At 46.4% G+C, this 23,601-nt stretch overlaps 1 protein-coding gene across 1 annotated transcript in view; it reads right to left on the bottom strand.

The window, feature by feature from the left end:
• Positions 1–7,213: 7,213 nt before the first annotated feature.
• The window catches only part of LOC306818843 (dolichyl-diphosphooligosaccharide--protein glycosyltransferase subunit MAGT1-like), a 31,176-nt gene continuing 14,788 nt past the window's right edge, over positions 7,214–23,601 (bottom strand). The window contains exons 2-4 of the mRNA XM_079336564.1: positions 15,326–15,495; positions 7,400–7,517; positions 7,214–7,299 (exon numbers count right to left, since the gene is read on the bottom strand). Of these exons, the coding sequence (XP_079192690.1) occupies positions 7,264–7,299; positions 7,400–7,517; positions 15,326–15,495 (324 nt within the window). The 3' untranslated portion in view covers positions 7,214–7,263. The remainder of the gene's footprint in view (positions 7,300–7,399; positions 7,518–15,325; positions 15,496–23,601) is intronic.

Raw genomic sequence — 23,601 nt, 5'->3', positions numbered from 1 at the left:
TTTATTTACAGAGAAGGCTGCACACTGTTGTGAAGAAACAACGTGTGTGTTAGTGAACTGTTTTAAAACTTGTCAAATGGGTCTACAGACACCGTCTGATCATTCATGCACTCTAACACTGGCAGAAAGACAGCCTGGATAGTTTGACAAGTTTGAATTTCACATCTTTATGGAAACAGTGAGCAGTGATTTAAAACTCTAATGTCAAGTATAACTAACAGAAAAAAACAGTATTATATTTGCTCATGAAAAGATAATGTGACACAAACATTTTCAACTGCAGTGTTATTGCAAATTTGCTTTAAACACTTTGCAAAAGCATAAAACTATCGCAATAAAAAAAAAAACGATGAAGGTTGAGCTATCAGCTACTCTCAGATAAATCTGTGCCCATTTAGTGGTTAAAAGGAAGTTCTGCTTTTTAGATTCAGGAGAAACATTTTCCAAACGGCTGTTGTGGAAAAAGGAAGAAAAGCATAGACATAGTAACTGTGAGTTAGAGCTAACGTGCGCTCATTCTTGTTTACTTATGGTCCTGCATTTTTCTTTTGTTGTTGCAAAAGTGAACAATGTTTTTGCCCATTGCATGTTTTTCTCATATTGTGCAGGCCTACACTGCACAGTGTCGTTCATTGTACTGGCGGCTCCTTGTCTATGTGGAAATGAACACGCTGCATGTTCTCACAGTAGAACTAAAGCCTGACAGAGGTATGGTGTTGAATCACCCTGAAGGATTACATTTTTAATATAAAAAGATAATGTGTCATGTATAATAAACACACTTAGTTTGTTATGTAGGCATGAAATATTTGACACAGGAGTGGATTTGAAATAGTTGCACTGCTGAATGCAAAGAAAAGCAGAACGGTATCCTCATCAACTGACTGTTAACAGCATTGGTCTTTTATTTATAAATAACAAATGTGACAATTACCCAATAAGAATCAAGCATTCAAAAAAATCGTTGTCATAAATTTTCTTAAGTTCAGCCATTAGTTCCACACATTGGGGTCAGATCCTTCGAAAAGGTCACCTTGGAGGGACTGGCGTGATGTCCCCCATCTGTTATTGCAGGGGACTCTGGGTAGAGCTGCCATGTGGGTAATACTGTAGCTTCACTTTCAGTCAACATAACGACAGGCTGAGAGCTGGAGCTGAGGCAGGTCACAGTGTGCGCCCATGAGGACAATCACTAATCAGACCAGCAAGGAGTAGCTCAGTCTGCAGGGACTTGGGTTGGGGACCGGAGGGCTGGATGTTAGAAGTTGGTCTGGTAGCTGAAGAGGTGCCAGACCACTTCTGGAGCACTGCCGAGGTGCCCTTAAGCAAGGCACCGAACCCCCACCAGCTCAGGAGGCACTTTCAGTAAGGGCAGCCGCCGCACTCTGACACCTCTCCATGAATGCAATGTGTGTGATTCAGGCCAGCGTGTGTGAGAAACATGTCTCTAAAATAACAGAGTGCAAACCTGAATTTTGCCCAAAGGGATTCATAAAGTGAATAACATTTAAAATAAATAAATAAATGAAAGCTAGCTTATTTAAATAGGTTGTGTGCATGTCTTCCAGGGCTCTTCATTTTTTTTTTATCATAACATCTCCTACAAGTTTTTCTATAATGTATTTGATTTAAAGCTTTAGTTATTTTACATGATTCTGATTTTACATAATAATCAGTACATTGATTTAGCTAATTTTAGTACTATACAGTTGTACAGTACATCAGTATGAACAGTCCAAACATATTACAAGTATAGGTACAACACTTTGTAATGTAATCTATTACTTTTCTATTACAATATTGTCCCTTTGAATGTTCTTAATATCCTCCCCCACTGATACTTAGTAAGCAGTTCGAGGATGGAGAACAACCGAGGTTGGCTTCTTCTCTTCTGTTCAGTTTTGGCTTCTTCTCTTCTGTTCTCTAAACCAAACAAATATTTGCATGACAGCCTGAACACACACACAATTGGCTGATCGGCAGATGCCACATATGAAAAAAAAACCCAGCTCTTAACTTTTTTTAAGACAGTGAAACCTAATGCAACAGTGCAAGCAACGCTTGAATGCACAACCAAAACTGTTAATGCAGTTTGATGGTTTTGCACAGTTTGTTATTAGTCAAGGTGATGCATGATGAAACCAACTTGCTCTCAAATCATGTCATCACGTAATTTTTTGGAATTAACAAAATACAGAACTGTCACACAAGTTGTGTCCTCAGTCTTCATATTCTCAGGTATGCATCGTCTCAGTTGTGACTTACTTTTGAATTTATACTTTGACAAAACCTGAGTAGTTGGGGGGGCTTCGTATGAATGGGTGGTCAAATTGAGACAATTGAGAAATCCAATTTGGACTTTGCAAACTTCAAAAAAATCTATTATTTTTTCATTGATCATGAAATGACTTGTTGGTTGCAGCTGTAGGAAAAAAACCTCATTACTGAAAATGTTGATACTCAATAAAATGCTCAAAGTGTCATTTGGTTCGACACTCCTTGTTCCAGCTGCTAAAAATAATAACTAAATAAACTACCGTAAATTCCGGACTATAAGCCGCTACTTTTTTCTCACACTTCGAGCACTGCGGCTTCTACTCCGGTGCGGCTAATGCATGGATTTTTTATGGGGGACAATGAGCTTCTGCCGCAAAAACATTTGACTTCGTCACGTCGGATCTTAATATCAGTCATTTTGCGCTTCATGCACGCACCCTCATGATGGAAAACACACGGAGAAATACATATGATGCAGCTTTCAAGTTAAAGGCGATCGACCTGGCTGTCAAAGAAGCTAACAGAGCTGCTGCACGTTAAGATGACACTGACAGCGACAACAGAGACTGAGGAAGTGAGTAAGGAAGTCATTCTGAGGCAGTGAATGGATGGACTTTTTCTTGTGAAATATATTACGGTCATCTTTTTCATCAGCCGTGTTACAGACACCGTCGGCTAGGCTTCGTATTGTAACGGTTCATGTTGTAAAGTCAGTAGTTGATAATGTGTTCATAATTCCGATTATGTGGAGAGTCAGTGAATGCACCAGCGAGAACGTGTTGAGTGGCTGTATGAGAGAACGCTGGGGGAGAGAGTTGGATTGTTACGGCAAGTTATGGTTTTGCTCTCTGCTGTAAACGGCGTGGTCACGGCCGACAGTGATCGGGTTATTAAAAGTTATTATTTGAACGCTCTCGTCGTCCTTTAACGTCCGTACGGACGCTACAGTATTTGCGAATGTTACCGGTAGCCTACGTCTGTGTAAATAGCTCTTGTTATAGCGTGGACACCTGCGGCTTATAATCAAGGAAGCTTTATATACTCAACAAAAATATAAACGCAACACTTTTGTTTTTGCTCCCATTTGTCATGAGATGGACTCAAAGATCTAAAATTCATTCCAGATACACAATATTACCATTTCTCTCAAACATTGTTCATAAATCTGTCTAAATGTGTGATAGTGAGCACTTTTGCTTTGCTGAGACAATCCATCCCACCTCACAGGTGTGCCACATCAAGATGCTCATCAGACACCATGATTAGTGCACAGGTGTACCTTATACTGCCCACAATAAAAGGCCACTCTGAAATGTGCAGTTTTGTCTCACAGCAAAATGCCACAGATGGCGCAAGCATTGAGGGAGCGTGCAATTGGCATGCTGACAGCAGGAATGTCAACCAGATCTGTTGCTCGGGCATTGAATGTTCATTTCTCCACCATAAGCCGTCTCCAAAGGCGTTTCAGAGAATATGGCAGTACATCCAACCGGCCTCACAACCGCAGACCACGTGTAACCACACCAGCCCAGGACCTCCACATCCAGCAGGTTCACCTCCAAGATCGTCTGAGACCAGCTACTCAGACAGCTGCTGAAACAATTGGTTTGCATAACCAAAGAATTTCTGCACAAACTGTCAGAAACCGTCTCAGGGAAGCTCAACTGCATGCTCGTCGTCCTCATCGGGGTCTTAACCTGACTCCAGATCGTCGCCGTAACAGACTTGAGTGGGCAAATGCTCACATTCGATGGCGTCTGGCACGTTGGAGAGGTGTTCTCTTCACGGATGAATCTCGGTTTACATTGTTCAGGGCAGATGGCAGACAGCGTGTGTGGCGTCGTGTGGGTGAGCGCTTTGCTGATGTCAATGTTGTGGATCGAGTGGCCCATGGTGGTGGTGGGGTTATGGTATGGGCAGGCATCTGTTATGGACGAAGAACACAGGTGCATTTTATTGATGGCATTTTGAATGCACAGAGATACCGTGATGAGATCCTGAGGCCCATTGTTGTGCCATACATCCATGAACATCACCTCATGTTTCAGCAAGATAATGCACGGCCCCATGTTGCAAGGATCTGTACACAATTCTTGGAAGCTGAAAATGTCCCAGTTCTTGCATGGCCAGCATACTCACCGGACATGTCACCCATTGAGCATGTTTGGGATGTGCTTGACCGGCGACAGCGCGTACCAGTTCCCACTAATATCCAGCAACTTCGCACAGCCATTGAAGAGGAGTGGACCAACATTCCACAGGCCACAATTGACAATCTGATAAACTCTATGCGAAGAAGATGTGTTGCACTGCATGAGGCAAATGGTGGTCACACCAGATACTGACTGGTTCTGAGTCCCCAGACCCTCAATAAAGCAAAAACTGCACATTTCAGGGTGGCCTTTTATTGTGGACAGTCTAAGGTACACCTATGCACTAATCATGGTGTCTGATGAGCATCTTGATGTGGCACACCTGTGAGGTGGGATGGATTATCTCAGCAAAGCAAAAGTGCTCACTATCACACATTTAGACAGATTTGTGAACAATGTTTGAGAGAAATGGTAATATTGTGTATCTGGAATGAATTTTAGATCTTTGAGTCCATCTCATGACAAATGGGAGCAAAAACAAAAGTGTTGCGTTTATATTTTTGTTGAGTGTATATATATATATATATATATATATATATATATATATATATATATATATATGATCTTTATTATGTTCTAAGAAAGGGCGAGCGTGGTCCTGCTCGTCCCTGCATTGAACCGCTCAGACGTTTATCTCCATCTCACAGAAGAGAACAAAAAGAGAAAGATGTGTCGGCACAACAGTCCGAGCTAATTCATCCATGTCATTACTTTGTCTGATCATATGTGCTTTCAGCTTTCTTTATGTTCCCCTCTTTATTCCTGCTTCAAAGTCCCATTGAAGAGTCTGAGAGCCCCCCCCCCCACCCCCCCCCACCCCATCAACAGGCATGTTTGGACGAACTCGACTACCTGCCTCGATTTAAACAGACTTTTCTCTTTGTCAGACTGAAGCAGGTTAAATACACTGTGGAGAAGAATATCTGTTCAGTGGCTGAGCCTCACAAGGCAGCTGCTTTGAAAACAAGAAGAACGACTCAGACGTGTGTGTGTGTGTGTGTGTGTGAGACTGACGGTACGTTTCGTACCTGAACATCTGTGCGGTCGGCAATCCACTTGGCCAGCTGCTCTGAAGCAAAACCGATCCTCTGCAGGTCGAACGTATCGGCCCTCTTTGGCTTCCCCTTCGCTGGGAAATGCATGAAGGTCGGGGCGCTGTTCATGTTCAACTAGAGAGAGAGAGAGAGAGAGAGAGAGAGAGAGAGAGAGAGAGAGACAGAGAGAGAGAGAGAGAGAGAGAGAGAGAGAGAGAGGGAGAGAGAGAGAGATAAGAAGGTTGATGTTGTTGGTGAGTCATCAGTCAGATCGTATCATATTTCATTCAGAGGTAAAGGAACATAATCCATTAGAGCACCTTCAACAACAGAGTCAAGTCAGTGCTTTTAAAAGGTCCTGTTTGGGGGGGGGAGGAGGAGAACAGAACCGATGGAGACGACAGCGACATGCCCGAGGAGCTTTACTGAGAGCTGGAGAGAAATGAAACCTCCAAACAGCCAATCAGAGAGACTCCTCTCACCGACCGCTAACGCCCATTACACACGTCGAATCAACTTGGGCAACGACCGCTCACCGACGCTCCGACTACAACAGACAGCTGACGATCAACCCACTCTCCGGAAACTTCTGGTACTCCACAGTTCTCTCTGCACGCTCTCTGTCCTCGGACAGAAATGAGGAAAAGTACTGAGACGAACACAGAATGAAGACGGCTCATACTCCACTGTGACGTTTCTTTCTAGTGCAAAAATAAGACCCCAGAAACATGTACTGTTTGGAAAAACTGAATTAGTGCCATGATATTAGAAATGTAACGTGTGTGTGTGTGTGTGTGTGTGTGTGTGTGTGTAATGATCTGTCCTCCCTATCACAGCTCATTATTGGATAAAGAGAACATCTCCGATAACTCCGTCTGTGCAGAAAGCGATTAACTGACTGTGTTTAATGGGAATAATAGTGAAGTGCAGATTGACTCTGCCTCTCTCTCTCTTTTCAAACTCACGTGTGTGTATAAGTATCATTCATCAGCAGCGTCAGAACATGAGGGAAGGGGAGATGCAGGAGAAATCCTTTTATGTCAAAATCCAGATTCTTATCATCCGAGTTTTATCATCAATTCATAACGGCTAATCAGTCGCTCCGTGCTAAGTGCTAATGCTAATGCTAGCTCTGTCCCTCAGTAGAAGTGGATGGAGCAGCAGGACAGCTGGCTGGAGTCGGCCCTGAAGTAAGGCTGCAGAGGTCCGAGCGGGTCGCCCCGGTTCAAATCTGAAGACGGAAAATCGGGAGAAGCAACTTCCTTTCTTTCTTTCTGCCGTCGCTCTGAACGAATCAGAGAGAGGCAGGACTGACCTTGATAAGATGTGTTTAATATGCATCAATGCTTCTGTTCCTGAGTGGTATCGGAGCGTTTGTTGTTTTCATGGCTTGACATTGATGTGCTGTTCTTTGTCAGTCTCCCTGCGTGTCTTTACATTGATAACACAGAGAACCACTTCATTGTGTTCCCACAGTTTGTCTACGCACACATGTACATGTCTGTACTCTGTTTGTGCACTCGTCCTTGCTCGCCTTTCTTCTCCCTTGCTGCGTTTCCGTTGTTTGACTGATTGTGTGTTTACTTTCTGCCCTCTTCACTTAGCTGCTCTGGAAGGTTATTTGCTAATCTGCTGCCGGAGTTCTGAAGAGGGATGGAGGAAATAAAGAAAGAAAGGTAAAGACTGAGGAGAAACAGTGGACAGATGAGGAACACAAAGGTTGGAGGTGAATTGTCTCTAATCCGTCCACTCAAATACTCGGGGTGAAGGCCGAGGGCCACACTTCTGTGAAAGCACCATTAGAGAAGATCCGTGTAGCTTGATGAGAAAATTTCCTGAACATGCAAAAAGTTTAAATCCTTAAAATAATTAAAAGTAAAAGTCGAGCTTCCTGCTGTGACAATAAGAAGAACAGATGTGTTTGTGTGAACTCACCTGTTGGAACACATCCGCCCCCTCATCATAGTCGACCACCGTGAAGAAGAGCTTGTTGGAGAACGCGGATGAGTAACGCCAGGAGTTAGCCAGGACCTGGTACTCCTCATTAGCCTGCCTGGAACAGAACAAACCACAGAGCAAAGAATGAGAAACTAGAAGAGCACAGGATATAGAGAGCGCTGAAGGCTTGGTCTCCATTCACACACTGAAAGGTAGGTTCAGTAAAGATGTGGCCTTCAAACGTGGCCCCTCCTCCTGGGCTCATCGCCACCACAAGCTCTCACTCCCTGCAGGACCTAGCGTCTTTGTTTACGACTCGTATCAACGCTGCAGGCTGCCGCATGCTAGCACAAGCTGCCGCATGCTAGCACAAGCTGCCGCATGCTAGCACAAGCTGCCGCATGCTAGCACAAGCTAACGGATGCTAGCACAAGCTAACGGTCTTCACCAACAGGAAGCAGACCAACTCCACGTCAGCAGGTGAAAGCCAACACAAGGTTCAAAACGAGCGTCATCCGCCTGACGCTTCACCTCCATGTGTCGAACAGTCTCTATGAATGATGGCCAATTCACCTGCTGCGCTGTGATTGGCTGGAGGAAACACACCAGCTTGTGTGCCAATAATCAAAGTGTCTATTGAGAATGATCTGAATAATAAGTCTGCAGAGATTTGACTTTTGTCACATAATGAAACTTCACTTCAGTCCCACTGAGCCGAGGACTTAAACACTGATGCTGCACCTTGTTGTAAATTGGATTTTTTTTTTTCCGTCAACAAATCAAATCTTCTCAGAGGCAAGCATTCAGAGTCAAACAGCAAAACAAATGTTGACTTCTGAATATGTGCTGTTGACAAGGATGCCTGAGATTTGTCTCGACCTTTGAATAGACATTTACAAATACTTTCAGTTCCATTCATTGCGCTGCTTTTCATCATTTCCATTACGCCAAGCCGTGGGTACTTTCTCTACATGACTGTTTCTGATTCACGCAGAGCAGAACGGGAATTTACCCGCGTCGTGCTGAAATGTACTCGCCAAACGGAAAATCTCCCCGTATCTGGCGCTTGACGGGGGTTCATTTCGGACCCTGTTTCTGCGATTCATTTTTCAGAGTACCAGTGTGAACCGGGACACCTTTGAATCGATTTTTAACCGCCTCAAGATTCATCGTCGTATCCCAAGAGTGTACACATCGAGGACGAGCTGCCGCTAGCTAAAAGGTGAAGGCACAGATAGGAAGAGATGGAGTGACCACAAGCAGGCAACGGGAAAGTGTCACAACATGGAGGAGGAGGAAGAGAGGAGGTGAAAGTCATCACAGCATCTGTGGGAGTGTCTGTCTTCGGACGCCACGGTGGTTTTTATGACGCTCTAATCTCAGGTCACATTATTTTTTATTTCCTATGAACTCAGTGGAATAAAGCCGTTACTTTGACGAGTCACGGTCAGCCGAGTCCATCAGCTCCCCCTCCTACACGACAAGTTCAAACACTAAAATCACACAATGGTCTACTTTCTACTACCTCTCCCTCCCTCTCCCTTTTATGACTTTAGCTGTGTGTTTGCGGCTGAACTTCACTTTGACATGGTGTCATCTGCCTCTCGTGTCGGCTTTAATCAGTGAGAAATTGTCTGTCAGGATGTGTTATGTGCAGTCATGTTACATTGTTATCTTTGCAGCGATGCTTCCCTTTCAAGTGTCGACCGCTTTAGAAAAAGTCGGCAGGGATGAAGTTGAAACTCGGGCCGGCAGACTGTCTGGGATTACCGTGATCAATTCTCTGTGGTTTTGGGGCAGCAGTGGCCTTGTGGTTTGTTCGTGCGCCCCCATGTACAGAGACTGTGGTTGTCGAAGCTGGAGCCCACGTTTAAATCTGACCTGTGGCTCCTTTTATTCCCCACTTACTCTCTACCCACTGACCTGTCTCTCTAAAAATGGCATAAACGTCTAAATGTTCCTGAACATCTTCCTGATATCGCTTTGTGTTGTTTTTTCTATGACCACGGTCTGAATACGGGCGCAGACCCGTGAAGTGTGCTGAAGTACAGCCATTTTGGACGCCCCTGGGTTTGCCAGATATGAGAGCAGTTATCAGGTGAACAGGTGTTGCAGCGATGGAAGCGGGCAGTGGAACTGCTTCAGATAGAAGTGATTGTACCCGAGCTAAAAAGCCTCTGCATGTTTCTAATAAGCTCCAGCAGCAGAAAGCTGCTCAAACTAGGATCAATGTTGGAGATGCTTTTGAAACATGGAGAGAGGTTAGAACGCAGAAAGCTTTACAGAGCCATGCAGAGCTGGCTAAACACTGAAGCTACAGTGTCCACCACATGCAGAGCTGGCTAAACACTGAAGCTACAGTGTCCACCACATGCAGAGCTGGCTAAACACTGAAGATACAGCGTCCACCGCATGCAGAGCTGGCTAAACACTGAAGCTACAGTGTCCACCACATGCAGAGCTGGCTAAACACTGAAGCTACAGTGTCCACCACATGCAGAGCTGGCTAAACACTGAAGCTACAGTGTCCACCACATGCTGAGCTGGCTAAACACTGAAGCTACAGTGTCCACCGCATGCAGAGCTGGCTAAACACTGAAGCTACAGTGTCCACCACATGCAGAGCTGGCTAAACACTGAAGCTACAGTGTCCACCACATGCAGAGCTGGCTAAACACTGAAGCTACAGTGTCCACCACATGCTGACCTGTGTGAGAGGAGGGGGCGGAGCCAGACAGCTCTCTGTGATGATTAGAGTTTGGACTGCGGTACTCATTTTAAACACTAGGGGTCAGATTAATATTACTGCCCCGTCTGAAGGGTTGTAAAGCCCTGGTGTCTGTGCCGGGACTTCGACTGGTTTTCTACATGAAGCGGGCGAACTGACGGGCATCTCCTGTAAGTAATTCACTTACTATCCCCAAAAATAACAGAAATATCCCTTTAAAAGTTGAAATGTTGAACACTTTACATACGAGTATAACAACAAACCACTTCAGCTATCAGATTTAAAATCAGTCTCATCTAAATAAAGCAGCACAACAAGCTAATGATGTTAATATTTAATCATCACAGAACTAATTAAATGTTTTATTTGTTGACGTCTGGTAATGAGAATGCTACAGTCTGCTGAGAACTGTACCAATATTAATTATATATAAGACCAGTATGTAAACTGTTGTGTTTCTTCATTATTTAAATGCATTGTTTCAAATCTTCTTCTTTGCTTTGCCTGATGGGGATTTGTGACGTTGTTAAAGGATGTACATGTGACATGTTCCACATCAATCATAACTCCAGTGTGTCCTGTGTGAATGTGTGTGTGAGTCCTGACTGTCTACAGTGAGGGAGAAGCTGGAGTCCTGCTGGCTGTGTTGTTGTCAGAGCTGTGTTTACATGGCTCCTCCCCTTGTGTATAAAAGCTGTTTGAGTCGAGAAGAAGAAGAACATACTCACTGATTATTTGGATGAAGAGTTTTTACATAATTCTGTGTCAGTTTACATGAAGCTACCAGCTAACTAAAGAGCGCTAACATTAGCATGCTAACACAACAATGTAGGACACAGGTGATTGAAGCTAACCAGCTAACTAAAGAGCTCTAACATTAGCATGCTAACACAACAATGTAGGACACAGGTGAGTGCAGCTCAAATAAAGGGCGAGTTTGTTGACCACTTGCACTAAACTCCTTCATGTGAAGAGGGGGGGGTGGAGGTGTGTCTCTGGGGAGGGTGGAGGCTTTAGTATGGAGGAGGCGTGGCCTAATAGCAGTTTTTTTTGTTTTATGGTGGAGCTTTAACTTAAACTTCATGAAACTTTTTCCTTGCACTCGTCCTTTACTTGAATTTTCTGTTGTAATTGTTGCTCATGAAGCTCTTTGGAATTGATGGCACAGATTTGGCGATGGAGTGTATTTCAGGGTTATGATTTATGTTTGAGCACGAAAAAAATCAAATGCGTTGTCACATTAAAAGTGAAAAACAACAACTGCCGTCTTGTCTTCATCACATCTGCTCTTAAACATCCATATTCTTAATGTGCAGAAAGCTACGAGGGACAAAACTGCACAGCTTTGTGGAAACTCTCCGCATGAAACAGCGGCTAATGATTAAAAATAAAATCCTGAGATCTAATTGTACGTGACAAAAAGAAAGGAAGAGGTCGGATCTGTGCTGCATCTGTTGAAATGAAACACAGAGAGGTGAAGGCAGTTCCTCTGCTGATGAGGAGGAGGAGGAAGAAAAGAGAAACAAGAACAGGGTCGGGGAAAGACTTGAAGTCAACAAGCTTCAGAGTTTCTTACATGTCCCACCGTGCTGAGTCACCAAGCAGCTACGATGATGTCAAATCTTTTAGGTAGGGTAACTAGCTGTTCGTTAGAAGAGGATTAAAGTGTGTTTAGATTAGGGCCTCCATCATGTATAAGAGACGGCACAGCTTCCATACTGAAAGATTGAGTACTCACAAAACTGGCAAAGGACTTGGACACAGAGCGAGCGCCTGTTCCTGCACACCGAGCGCCTCGTCTCCTCCCTTTAATAACTTTGTAGATGTCTATAAATACCCCACATGACGCCACCTATGGGTTAAAAGAAAGATCCCCAATCGTGCTGGAAAAGAAACTGAAAAGAAGAATTTGAGCTGCTTGTTACTGAGGCGGAGGCCAGGCGTAAGTTAGACGAGCGTCTCTACAGCAGCTGACCACACACGGTCATCTTTTATATAATCTGACATGTGCGTACAACACAGTGTACTCGATACGACGCATATCGTGATAGAAACTGAGTGTGGATAATCCGTCATCTCAGCTCAGCTCTGCAGCCGTTTTGATTCTGTATCATCTGCATCGATACTCGTAATGGAAGGAGCACAAGAGCAAATGTTGCTGTCACAGTCCGGCCCGACATCATGACGAACATTAAGGAGCGAAAAGTGAAGATACAGATAGATAGACGAGACGAGGAGCCCAGAGGTCAGCCGGCGTTTTTCATTGGCTGACAGGCCGCCTCTCAACACGGACACAGAGGTCGCCATCTAACATCCATCGCCGTTCTCTTTCACTAATGATGTGATGCTATCGCTAATGCTAATGAAGAGAACGCCTGAGGAAACGGAGAGAGAGAGAGAGGCGGACGGACGAGCTAGAAAGGGAATAAATAAAAGAAAACAAGTAAATGAGAACAGATTGACATTAATGAATGCATCTGAAATGAATCCAGCTCCTTGCTGTGTTGTTGTTCTAGTGTGTGTGTGTGTGTGTGTGTGTGTGTGTGTGTGTGTGTGTGTGTGTGTGTGTGTGTGTACGTGTCAGAAAATGGTAAGAAGATTTATGGGTGTGTGACTATCTCTACTACCTGCTGTGGTGATCCTGTACACAATTAGAGTTACGCCAGTGAAGCAAAATTACATTTAAATGTGAGACGAGGTAAAAGAGAGAGAGAGAGAGAGAGAGAGAGATAGACAGAGAGAGACAGAGAGAGAGAGACAGAGACAGACAGAGAGAGAGACAGAGACAGAGAGAGAGAGAGAGGAGAGAGAGACAGAGAGAGACAGAGAGAGACAGAGACAGAGAGAGAGACAGAGAGAGAGAGAGAGAGAGAGAGACAGAGACAGAGAGAGAGAGAGAGAGACAGAGAGAGACAGAGAGAGAGACAGAGACAGAGAGAGAGAGACAGAGAGAGAGAGAGAGAGAGGAGAGAGAGACAGAGAAGGAGGAGAGAGAGAGAGAGAGAGAGAGAGAGAGAGAGAGACAGAGAGGGAGGAGAGAGAGAGAGAGAGAGAGAGAGAGAGAGAGAGAGAGACAGAGAGAGAGAGAGAGAGAGAGAGAGAGGGAGGAGAGAGAGAGAGAGAGAGAGAGAGTATTGAGGGTGCCTCAGTGAGTAATAAAGCGCCTGCTGAAGTTGAAAAGCGTCCGATTAGAGTAGCAGGGTCAGGATGGAGAAGGTCAGTGTTTATATAACGAGCTGAGGTTCCCGTGAGACGCCACCACACGGGTCAACTCCTCAGTTTGAACGCCGCAGACGGAGCGGTCTTAAGATCACTCTTCTTTTTTCAACAGTCTCACTCTGAGTACCACGGCAACGATAAACACTCTGTCTGTCTCAACTCCAACCTGATGGATTTCTCTGCTTTTAAAAGGTGATGTAAGAACTCAACAACAGATGTATAAAACAGCTTTAGTGCATTTTAAATAAAGATATTTTAATGTCAACATAACATTCGACTAGAGCTGCAGCTATCGAATATTTTAGTAATCGAATATTCTATCGAATATCCCATCGATTAATCGAGTAATCGAATAAATCATACTTTTGCTTAATTAAGGTTTAACTCGTCTTGGGTCGTCCCTACAAACCTGCTTCTTTGCAGTTACCGTGGTAACGCCTGCTTGTTACAGCCAACCACCTCTGCTCTACAGCTGCTGATGACGCTCACCATATTACTGACAGGGTCCCAAATAAACTTTCTGATTCACTGGTCAAGGCGGCAGGTAGATGAAAAATACAGGCCAAACACGTTTTAATGGCTGAAATAGCAAATAGTGTTTTGTGTAGCCTACACATCTGTTACAGTACATTTAATTGAGAAAGCATTATGTTCTGTTGAATCAATCACAGAATCAATCATTATGTCAGATAAGGAAATTGAGAAACTTTAAATATATATTTGCTAAATTATTATTCCACAAACAGGTTATCTCTTGATTTAGCTTTGAAGACATTAGAAATTTAATATAATCAGCCTGTATATTGTTAAAAGTGTATCTCTGTCAGACTACAGAGACCAGAGACGTGTCTATGACCGAGACTGTGAGAGGACGTTGCTATCGTTATGTTAGCTGCAAACACGGAGAGAGTGAACGGAGAAAAGCCGACCGTTTGACCGGATCACGTGTTCCCGACTGGGTCATATGGATCACGGATCAACTGTGTGCTGACTAAAAGTTAAAAGGGGCACGCCGCGCTCGCGTGTGTGTGTGTGTGTGTGTGTTAGCGCTGAAGTGTCTGTATCTAAGAGAGAGGAGCGGGTAGCTGCAGCTACATTAAACGTGTTTTATACTCATACCAAAGTTTTGATGACGCAAAAAAAAAAAAAAAAAAAAACTTAACGAAGCCTCGAGGCAGCGAAAATTCCTCGATGAATTTTTGTAATCGAATTATTCGAGTTATTCGAGGAATCGTTTCAGCTCTACATTCGACTTATTGTACGTTTCATTTAATCGTTCCATTTCACGTGGTTAGCTGAGGACTGTCCGTTTGGTGGAGGAGCTGTCCATGGTGCTGAACTCACAGCATGTTCAGGGATGTCTGAGGGTTCATGTCTGCACGCCGTGGCTGTTGTGAGAGGAGCTCCTCGTGTGTTTTATATTGTGAGAGGAGCTCCTCGTGTGTTTTATATAGTGAGCGGCTGCACGTGCATGCCAGCACGTCCTGTTGGTGGAACTCAACCATCGCACTGTGAGAGTCCCAGACTCGCTGTTTGACCTGTTTCCTGAGCTGTGCGAGTCTACACATCCATACCTGTGATATACCAGGTGTTGTTTTTAGATGCCTTCCTGTGCTGCACCGAGCACACTCCTATTTTTGTTTTTTTCATGTGTTTCACTCTTTATGTTATTTCATTTATTGTCTTCACAGTGAGTTTTTCTGTTGTTGCTTGGTCAGCACTTTTGTCATCCGTGTTGTTTTAAATGTGTTATAGAAATAAAGACTGATGGAGAGGGCTTCTCTGTTCTTCTTCTTCTCGGAGCTGGAGAGAGACGTCTGAGCTCACACACTTCTTCAGTGTCCCTGAACTTTAAATCACCGAGTCAACTCAGCGCAGAACAGAGAGGACGGAGAAATCAGGTCAGGAGGCAGATTGTGACCTACACTGTGTGTGTGTGTGTGTGTGTGTGTGTGTGTGTGTGTGTGTGTGTGTACCTGCAGACAGAACACTGCCTCTGAGGCTGCAGCGCGGTGAACATGACGATGACAGAGTAGTTCCTGGGCGGGGCCTTGACGAAGCGACGGAACTTGTCCCCGTTCATCCGGACGACCGAACGCCGGGACGACCACTCCATCATCTGGTCGACCTTCTCCGACAGCAGATTCTGAACGCACAGACGGGGGAAAGGGCAGAGAGGAGGACACATCGCTTTAGGATCATCTACTACAAAGGCAAGCATTATTTATTTCAGAGGGTCCAACAGAAGAAGAGGCAGAAACCCCCCCAGGACAGAAGGTGACGGGGTCACGGGGCTGAAGCCAATCCCAAATGTCATTGGGCGAGAGGAGGGGCTACAACCTGCACTGGTCACCAGCCAATCACAGAGCTGACATACAGAGGCAGGCCACACGCACAGGTAACCGAAGCAGCATGTGTTTGGACTCCATGTTGGAATTCTTCAAAGGTCCAGTTATCTGATAGGTAGAGCAGATCCTGGAGTAGACTTTGTGACACAGATTCTTCTGCTCTAATATTTATCAGAGCAGAGTTTATGACGTTTGAGTTTCAGGTTGATAATGCTGCTGGTCGTCTCTGTTAAAGGGGACACATTCTCCCTCTTTTCAAACAGCGCCCCCTTGTGCTCTGAATGAAACATCTGTGTTTCTGTGCTTTGGTCCAAATATCACAAGAATCCAGCAGCAGAGGAGGTTTGTGACCCTGCAGAAACCAGCTCTCTCTGAACGCTCCGTTTTGGTGTGTGTGTCTCTTTAAATGCTATAAGCCCCGCCCCCTGAGTTTTCCCAGTAGACATCACTCTTCTGTAGAGAGAATAAAAATGGCGGACCTGTGTTAAAGTTTAGCTCTAGGCTGGAGGTGGAGTCCATGAGAGGAGGTACCATGGGAGGGGAGGGGCTTATTGACCAGAATCCAACTTGTGATGTCACAAACTGAGAACATTTCAAACAGAGCATTTTCCTCTGTGTGGTCAGACTTATACAAACCACAAAGGACTGGACGGGTTTATTTCACATGTTGTGGGTCGACTTCATAATATGTCCCCTTTAATAAATGAAATGACTGAGTTAAACTGAGTCACTTTGGAGCAGCTGAGTAGAGACATGCCGTTCATACAATCCTCCTGACAAACTGTGTTTCTTTAAATCCTGTATTTCAACTTTCTCCACAACAGTCCAAAAGGCCGACTCTTTGTTCCGCCTTCTATAAAGACACGGCGAGCTGTTGCTGCACGCCCGTCGCTAGATCTAGATTTTAATAGGTTTGACGCGTGGCCTTTTCTGAATAATGGAGTGCAAACAAAGTATGTGGAATACAGCAAAGCCAACCATTATTCACCTGACTGGGCAGTCTGTGTGTGTGTGTGTGTGTGTGTGTGTGTGTGTGTGTGTGTGTGTGTGTGTGTGTGTGTGTGTGTGTGTGTGTGTGTGTGTGTGTGTGTGTAGGGAGACCGCTGCTGTTGATTAAATCCGGCACGGCTTAGCGTAAAGGTCACAACAGAGTCAGCGCTGGAACACGACTATAAAAGGTAAACAACACACCGCTACATGTGTACACAAACACACACGCTTTCTATAGCTCAGCTGCTTCTAAGAACAGAGTCATACAGCGGACTACAGTCATGAGTGTGTGTGTGTGTGTGTGTGTGTGTGTGTGTGTACAGCGTCTTCAGGTTCAGCCTCTCAGCAGGGCGCCGGCTCGTCTCAACACACATCATATCTGCCAGACTGGAGCAGCCAGGTGATGAAACAGCGAGGCTGCTGATGAAACACTTGTTGTTTTCCAACCTCTCGCTGATCACACTGCATAAACACACACACACACACACACACACACACACACACGGCTCTCCGTTAGAGACGCACATTGTAATTAACACCATTTCTTTTCTTCTCACAGAGCTACATTTGTGCTGAGGGTGCAACATCATCTGGAGACGCTTCACAGAGAGAAACAGGTAAAAGACTCCACCACCAGCGCAGCAACATTTAGCACACGCTACAGCAGAGGCAGAAATCTTCGGCACGTCGAGGCTCATGACGGACAGCCGTCGCCTGAAACTGGCGGCAGGTTTGAAAACGGGATGAGGGAGGCGGGGTCAGGTCAGGAAGAAGGACGGGGGCGGAGCTCTGTGTGACAGAATGAAGGAGGAAGCACACATGGTGAGCATCACACGGCTGCATGTGAGAAGAAATGAACGAGCGCTGATCGTGGTGGTGGCGTGCAGACTGTCCAAGCACCGTGCAGCAGCCACAGGACACAAACGTCACTCCCTCCCTCTCCTATTGGTTGAGCTGAATGACATCAGCTGACTGGGACTAGAGACTGGAGGTCTGGCAGGAGAAACTCCAGGTGAAGTGTGTGTGAGTTAAACAGTGAAACAGGTTAAAGGTGACTCATCCTTCTGTATTATTGACTTAGCTGTGTCTATTAAAACACAACACACCTGCATATTTCTTCTCGTCTCGTTCGGGGACTTTTATGCAGAGCTGGAGTGGACAAACGTCTTCCCGCGCTGCACGCGTTTCTCTGTGCCGCCCCGCCTTCATGCCTCTTTCCACAAGTTAGCAAGAATCGGCTCAAGTAGACAGTAGCTAAATAATTAAGCACTGCGCCTCACTCCAGCTGCTAATCTCTCTCTCTATCCTTCACACACACACACACACACACACACACACACACACACACACACACACAGGTCCAAACAGCCTAAGACCATTAAAGCATTTATTTTCCACCTGAATGAGCACAGAGGGCGCCAACATGAATCACATCTAGTGTGTGTGTGTGTGTGTGTGTGTGTGTGTGTGTGTGTGTGTGTGTGTGTGTGTGTGTGTGTGTGTGTGTGTGTGTGTGTGTGTGTGTGTGTGTGTGTGTGTGTGTACAATACAAACACACTGCAGATATCCCCTTTCATTAATCTGACACAACACACCTATACTCATAATAGGTCAAAGGTCATGACGCTCCTCTCCTTCTTTACTCGACGTGACTTTTCCTCTCTTCCATCTCGTGTCTAATTTCTCCTTCGGAGTAAATCCCCGTGCTTCACACGGCTAAGTCACTACGCTGATGTGTGCATCACATATCGGGGCTAAAAGGAGGATTAAAGGATGAATCAATGAAACTACTCAAGAATCACAAACCAAAAAAAACAAACAGGAGATAAAAGTTAGCATGAGGAGGAGAGAGAGGACGGCGAGAGGAGAGTGGCATCACGTGCCTGAGGACGTAGAAGAGGACCTCTGATGACCTCACAGCAGGACGGCGTTACACTGGGCATGATAGGTGATGTTCAGGGTATCAGGCTGATGACGGCCACAGCGATGAGCATCACAGTCAGTCACTGTGATGCAAGCAGGCAGAGCGGAGGACAGACAGTGACTCTCTCACTCAGCTGGGACGCTTCATGAAAGTGGAAACGCCAACCTGTGGAGTGGCGAGGCGGGACAAAAATGAGATGAGAAGAGTCTTCCTGTTTCTCCTTTGAACCCGATCCCTTTAAAGGTCGCGTATTACGCAATCTAAAACACACGTCAACATCTTCCTCTGACTCTAACATGTGTCTCCAGTCTGTCTCCAAACCCCCCAATGATGAGAGAAGTCCATCCTCTCCGTCTTCTGCCTGCTCCACTTTGCATTAAATGTGTGCTCAAACAGGCCGTTTGGAGATGTTCCCTTCATGACATCACAAAGGGCAGTAGCCCCTCCCCCAGGTGGGTGACACTCCCACAGCTAGGTGTTTGTTCTGCCCTCTGAGTCTGCCTTCTCACCGTAAACAATAGGACATGGAGCCAGAAAGCAGCGAGTACACCCGAGCCCTTCCAGAGAGGGGGCGTGGCCAGACACAGCTCATTTACATATTTAAAGCTACAGACACAGAAACAGCCTGTTCTGAGCAGGGCTGACATAGAGGGGTTTATAGACATGATCAAACACAGGATCAGAGTGGATTTACAACAACACACTTCACACACATGATGAAGAGGAGCGAGGACACTGATTTCACCTGAAGAGGAGGAGATCATGTGACCTTTGAGTTTGACATTAATGTCTACTTTTCATCAGGCTGTTGTTTTCAGTCTCCTCCCGTCTTCTCTCACTTCTTAATTGAACGGTATTTGTTGGTCTCAAGCTTCTTTCTTTTAAAAATATTATAAGAATCAATATGCACCAGTCTGCAGTGTGTCCTGGAAAGTGCAGGTTTCACAGCAGAGAGGAGAACATGAAGAGGATTCACGAGACTCCACACAGAGTATCCATGAGCTCTAATGTTGATGATTTCCTGTTGGGTTGGGTTTCAATCCCCATCCCTCCAGATAAAGGAAGAAAAATCAAAGTGACCTATTGTGTTTGAGCAGTGAGCCGGAGCTGCTGCTTGTGACGGGGCTGCACAGTGCTGAAACCTTCGGACAGCACCTTTAGGTGTGTGAAGAGCGAGGGGCTGGGTCTGCCATCACGCTGACACTGTTTGTTCAATCGTCAGTCGCCGGCTCACAGCGCTCTAAACAGCACTCTATTGTGAGTGAATGGGATTCAGCTGTGGCCATCAGGCTCCTATACACGTTCTTCCAACACTCCCATTCAAAGGGGGATTACTGGAAATTGGCTTCGTATAACAAGGAACAAAGACTCATCCCTCTCCCACTCCGTCCCCACACACACACACACACACCCACACACCCACACACCCACACACACACACACACACACACACACACACACACACACACACACACACACACACACACACACACACACACACACCCCTTTGTTAACACCAACAAAAACTTGCAAGTCAATTTCTGGTAATCATATCAACAAAAGAAACTGGCGAGGTTAGAACAAATGAGAGGTGGAGGATGAGCACATACTTTCAGAGGAAGAGGAGGGAAGACTGAAGAGCAGGAGGGAGGAACATAAAGGTGATGAGTGACGGGAGGGAAGAAGTGTAGCGTGAGGAGGAGGTGAGCGAAGCAGAACCAGCGAGGGCGTGTAGAGAGAAGACGACACAACAGACGGCACACAGACGGCACGCAGACGGCACGCAGACGGCACGCAGACGGCACGCTGACGCCACGCAGACGCCACGCAGACGCCACGCAGACGCCACGCAGACGCCACGCAGACGCCACGCAGACGCCACGCAGACGCCACGCAGACGCCACGCAGACGCCACGCTGATGGCACGCAGACGCCACGCTGACGCCACGCTGACGCCACGCTGACGCCACGCAGACGCCACGCAGACGCCACGCTGACGCCACGCAGACGCCACGCAGACGCCACGCAGACGCCACGCAGACGCCACGCAGACGCCACGCTGACGCCACGCTGACGCCACGCTGACGCCACGCAGACGCCACGCAGACGCCACGCAGACGCCACGCAGACGCCACGCTGACGCCACGCTGACGCCACGCAGACGCCACGCAGACGCCACGTTTATTTGGATTTGAATGATTTTTTTGAGAAGTCTAAAAAAGCTCATGGGTGGTCACGATGAACATCTGTCATTTCTTCTTCTGTTGCTTCTTTTATGGCGGTTGGCATCACAGGTTACAGTCCATCTCATTTTACACCTACAAACACGTTTTATTCATTGTTGCTTCAGTACGTTGTCGCCTGCTTGGAAACGATGTTCTGTTCTCGTAATGTTACCGACATGCTGGCCTAAAGGGAGCTAAAGTTAGCCGGCATGCTAACAGGACACTGGAGTTTGAAAAGGGAAGGAGGTCACGTTCACTGGGTGTGTCGGGGGTCTGGATATATATCATAAAAGCTGCAGAACCCCCCTCTGTCTGTCACAAACTCCAAACTGCAAGTTGGCCCAATCAGAAGGCATTGCTTTAAGAGTCAGAAGCCCAGAAGGCAATCAGAGGAACAGGCAGGAAGTGAAAGATGTTGACACGGCGTGATGTGTCTGTGTGAGTCAGAGCGCCTGTCACTGCTTTTGTTTCCATTGATCAAACTAGCGTGCTTCCATATTTGTCAGCACATAATCTGCGTTTTGCAGAAACACGGCGACTTGTCACGGGAGGGGGGAGGGGGAGGGGGGGGAGGGGGGGAGGGGGAGGGGGGGGGGATTTGTCAGCTTATCTGCCTAATAACAATTATTTAAAATCAAAGCTTTTCCCCTCCTCCTCCTCTGTCACCCTGTGCTGATTAGATTTGAAGTTTACATCTTTCCAGCATCAGTGGCAGCCGTTATGTGCTGCTTATAGAATATCTAAAGATACGCGTGTCTTCTTTTTTCCCGGGCTCACAGATTACGGCTTCTCTCTAAACCTTGCAGGCAGTGACATTTTAAGTCTTCTGTCATCCCCTCTCCCTGAAGCGTCTTTTGTGGACGCTGCTTTCGGGTGTCTCCGGGTTTAATCAAGTTAACTCCTGAACGCTGACGGACTTTTGAAACGGCAGGAAGGAGGAGGAGAGTCCGGGCTCATCTTAAAGCTGAGAAGCCACATGATGAATGAATGAATGTGTGTGTGTGGCTTAAAGGTGGGATGTGTGAGAAATGTACAGAATGAAATGACAGTCCATGTTGAATCTCACAGTCTCTCAGACTTCTCATCGTGGATAATGTTGCCTCGTTGTGTCCGCTAAGGCTTTTAGGAAATGCTGAATGGAAGCCTTTTTGTTGTTGTAATGACACCCCTCTCCACTGGGGGCGCTGTGGATGCTGTAGATCGATCTCAGGTTTATTGATCAATAACAAATCCAAAGGACTGAGAGCGAATTGAAGGGTGAGGTTGTGGAGTGTAACCGAGCGTTACGTTCACACGCTGTCAGCCGGAGTCACACAGCGTCAAGTGTCTTGCTCAAGGACACATTGGACATGTGGCTGCAGGAGCTGGGGATCAAACCCCAGACCGAGCAGCTGGTAGAGACGACACCTGATACATGAACAGTGTAAAATAGACCTGAGAACAGGGGCAGATCCAGGCGCAGTAAGAATGAAGCCGAGGAGTGAAGTGTGCGGTGCTCAGTGTTCACAGGTTTGCTTTGGTTTCACCTCGCTGTTCAAAGCTCTGGAGTCGGTTCATCTTCCAAACCTGCGGCCTGTTCACTGAGAGGAAGGAGAGGATCCACGGCGTCCTGTCGACGCTCCTTCACTCGAGGACTTCTGAATCATTGGACGGATGATGGCGCTCTCTTCCTCTGTGATCAGACACTCTGAAGACGCTGCAGCAGCCAGCACGTCCTCCCTCTGACTTTAGATTCTGCTCCTCGGACTCGTCACAATGTTGAGTCCGGTGCACCTCCTGAGTCAGTGATTGGAGAATATCTAGAAAAAGCGGCGTGTGGACGGGTCAAACTCTCCCTCGCTCAGCTCGACCTGTGCTCAGCTCTTCTCCCCCCTGTGATTTTCTTCCTCCTGTCGTTGCAGATATCATTTCTCTGGGGAAGCAGGGGGCTCAAATTGGGTTTATGGGGCATCTGTGCACTTTGATTTAGTTATAAAGGCATCCCAATAAGAAACTGCTGGGGAGGGAGGGAGGGAGGGGGGGGGGCAAGGAGCCAAGCCAACTGTAAGGAAGAACAGGGAGTGTAGCCGGACACTCAGGGGGCTCACAGTCACCGCTGTACTGCTCCCTGCAATAAAGGAAGGAGAGGGAGGGAGGTAATAATGAAAGGAGGAGGGAGGGAAGGAGATGAGGAGGGATGACGAGCTGAACACAAACCAGCTGGGAGAGAATAATGAAGGTGAGCAGGTCGGGATGTGAAAGATGACGTACCGGTCATGTGGATGACCGAGGATGGAACGAGGTGTGGACTCACTCCTGCAGACATGTGGTGTCATGCAGTGTGACGGTGATGCGTCATGTCCACGGGCTGCTTCATCCTGTGTCGTGGTGCATGTCATTACTGACCAACACAAAACACAGTCTGCAGCTTCAGTGCAGCCATCTAATGATCCCCAAACAAACAAACAAACAAACAAACTGTGCTCGCCGGGAGCTTGTTATGAAGCCAGCGCACGATTATCTGCAAAAACAAAGTGAAATGAGTTTCCTCAAGGATTTACATGCGTTAGAGGAGGAAGGTGAGCTTAGAGCAGTGCACATTAGCTGCAAATCTAATAGAAAAAAAAGTGCCTCACAGCGTCCGTGTACGGCAGGGATAAGACCCCCCCCTGAAGGTGTGAGGGGGGGGGGGGGGTCACCCTCTCCCCATAAATGTGTTTCCATCAGCTGGGGCCCAGCCTCAAACATCTCCGTGATCAGGGACTAAAGGTTTGATTCATGTCATG

Source organism: Symphodus melops (assembly GCF_947650265.1).
Source record: "Symphodus melops genome assembly, chromosome: 2".
In the NCBI taxonomy this organism is placed as follows: domain Eukaryota; kingdom Metazoa; phylum Chordata; class Actinopteri; order Labriformes; family Labridae; genus Symphodus; species Symphodus melops.
The sequence above is the reverse complement of the archived record's forward strand: the minus strand, read 5'-3'. Positions and strand labels throughout refer to the sequence as shown.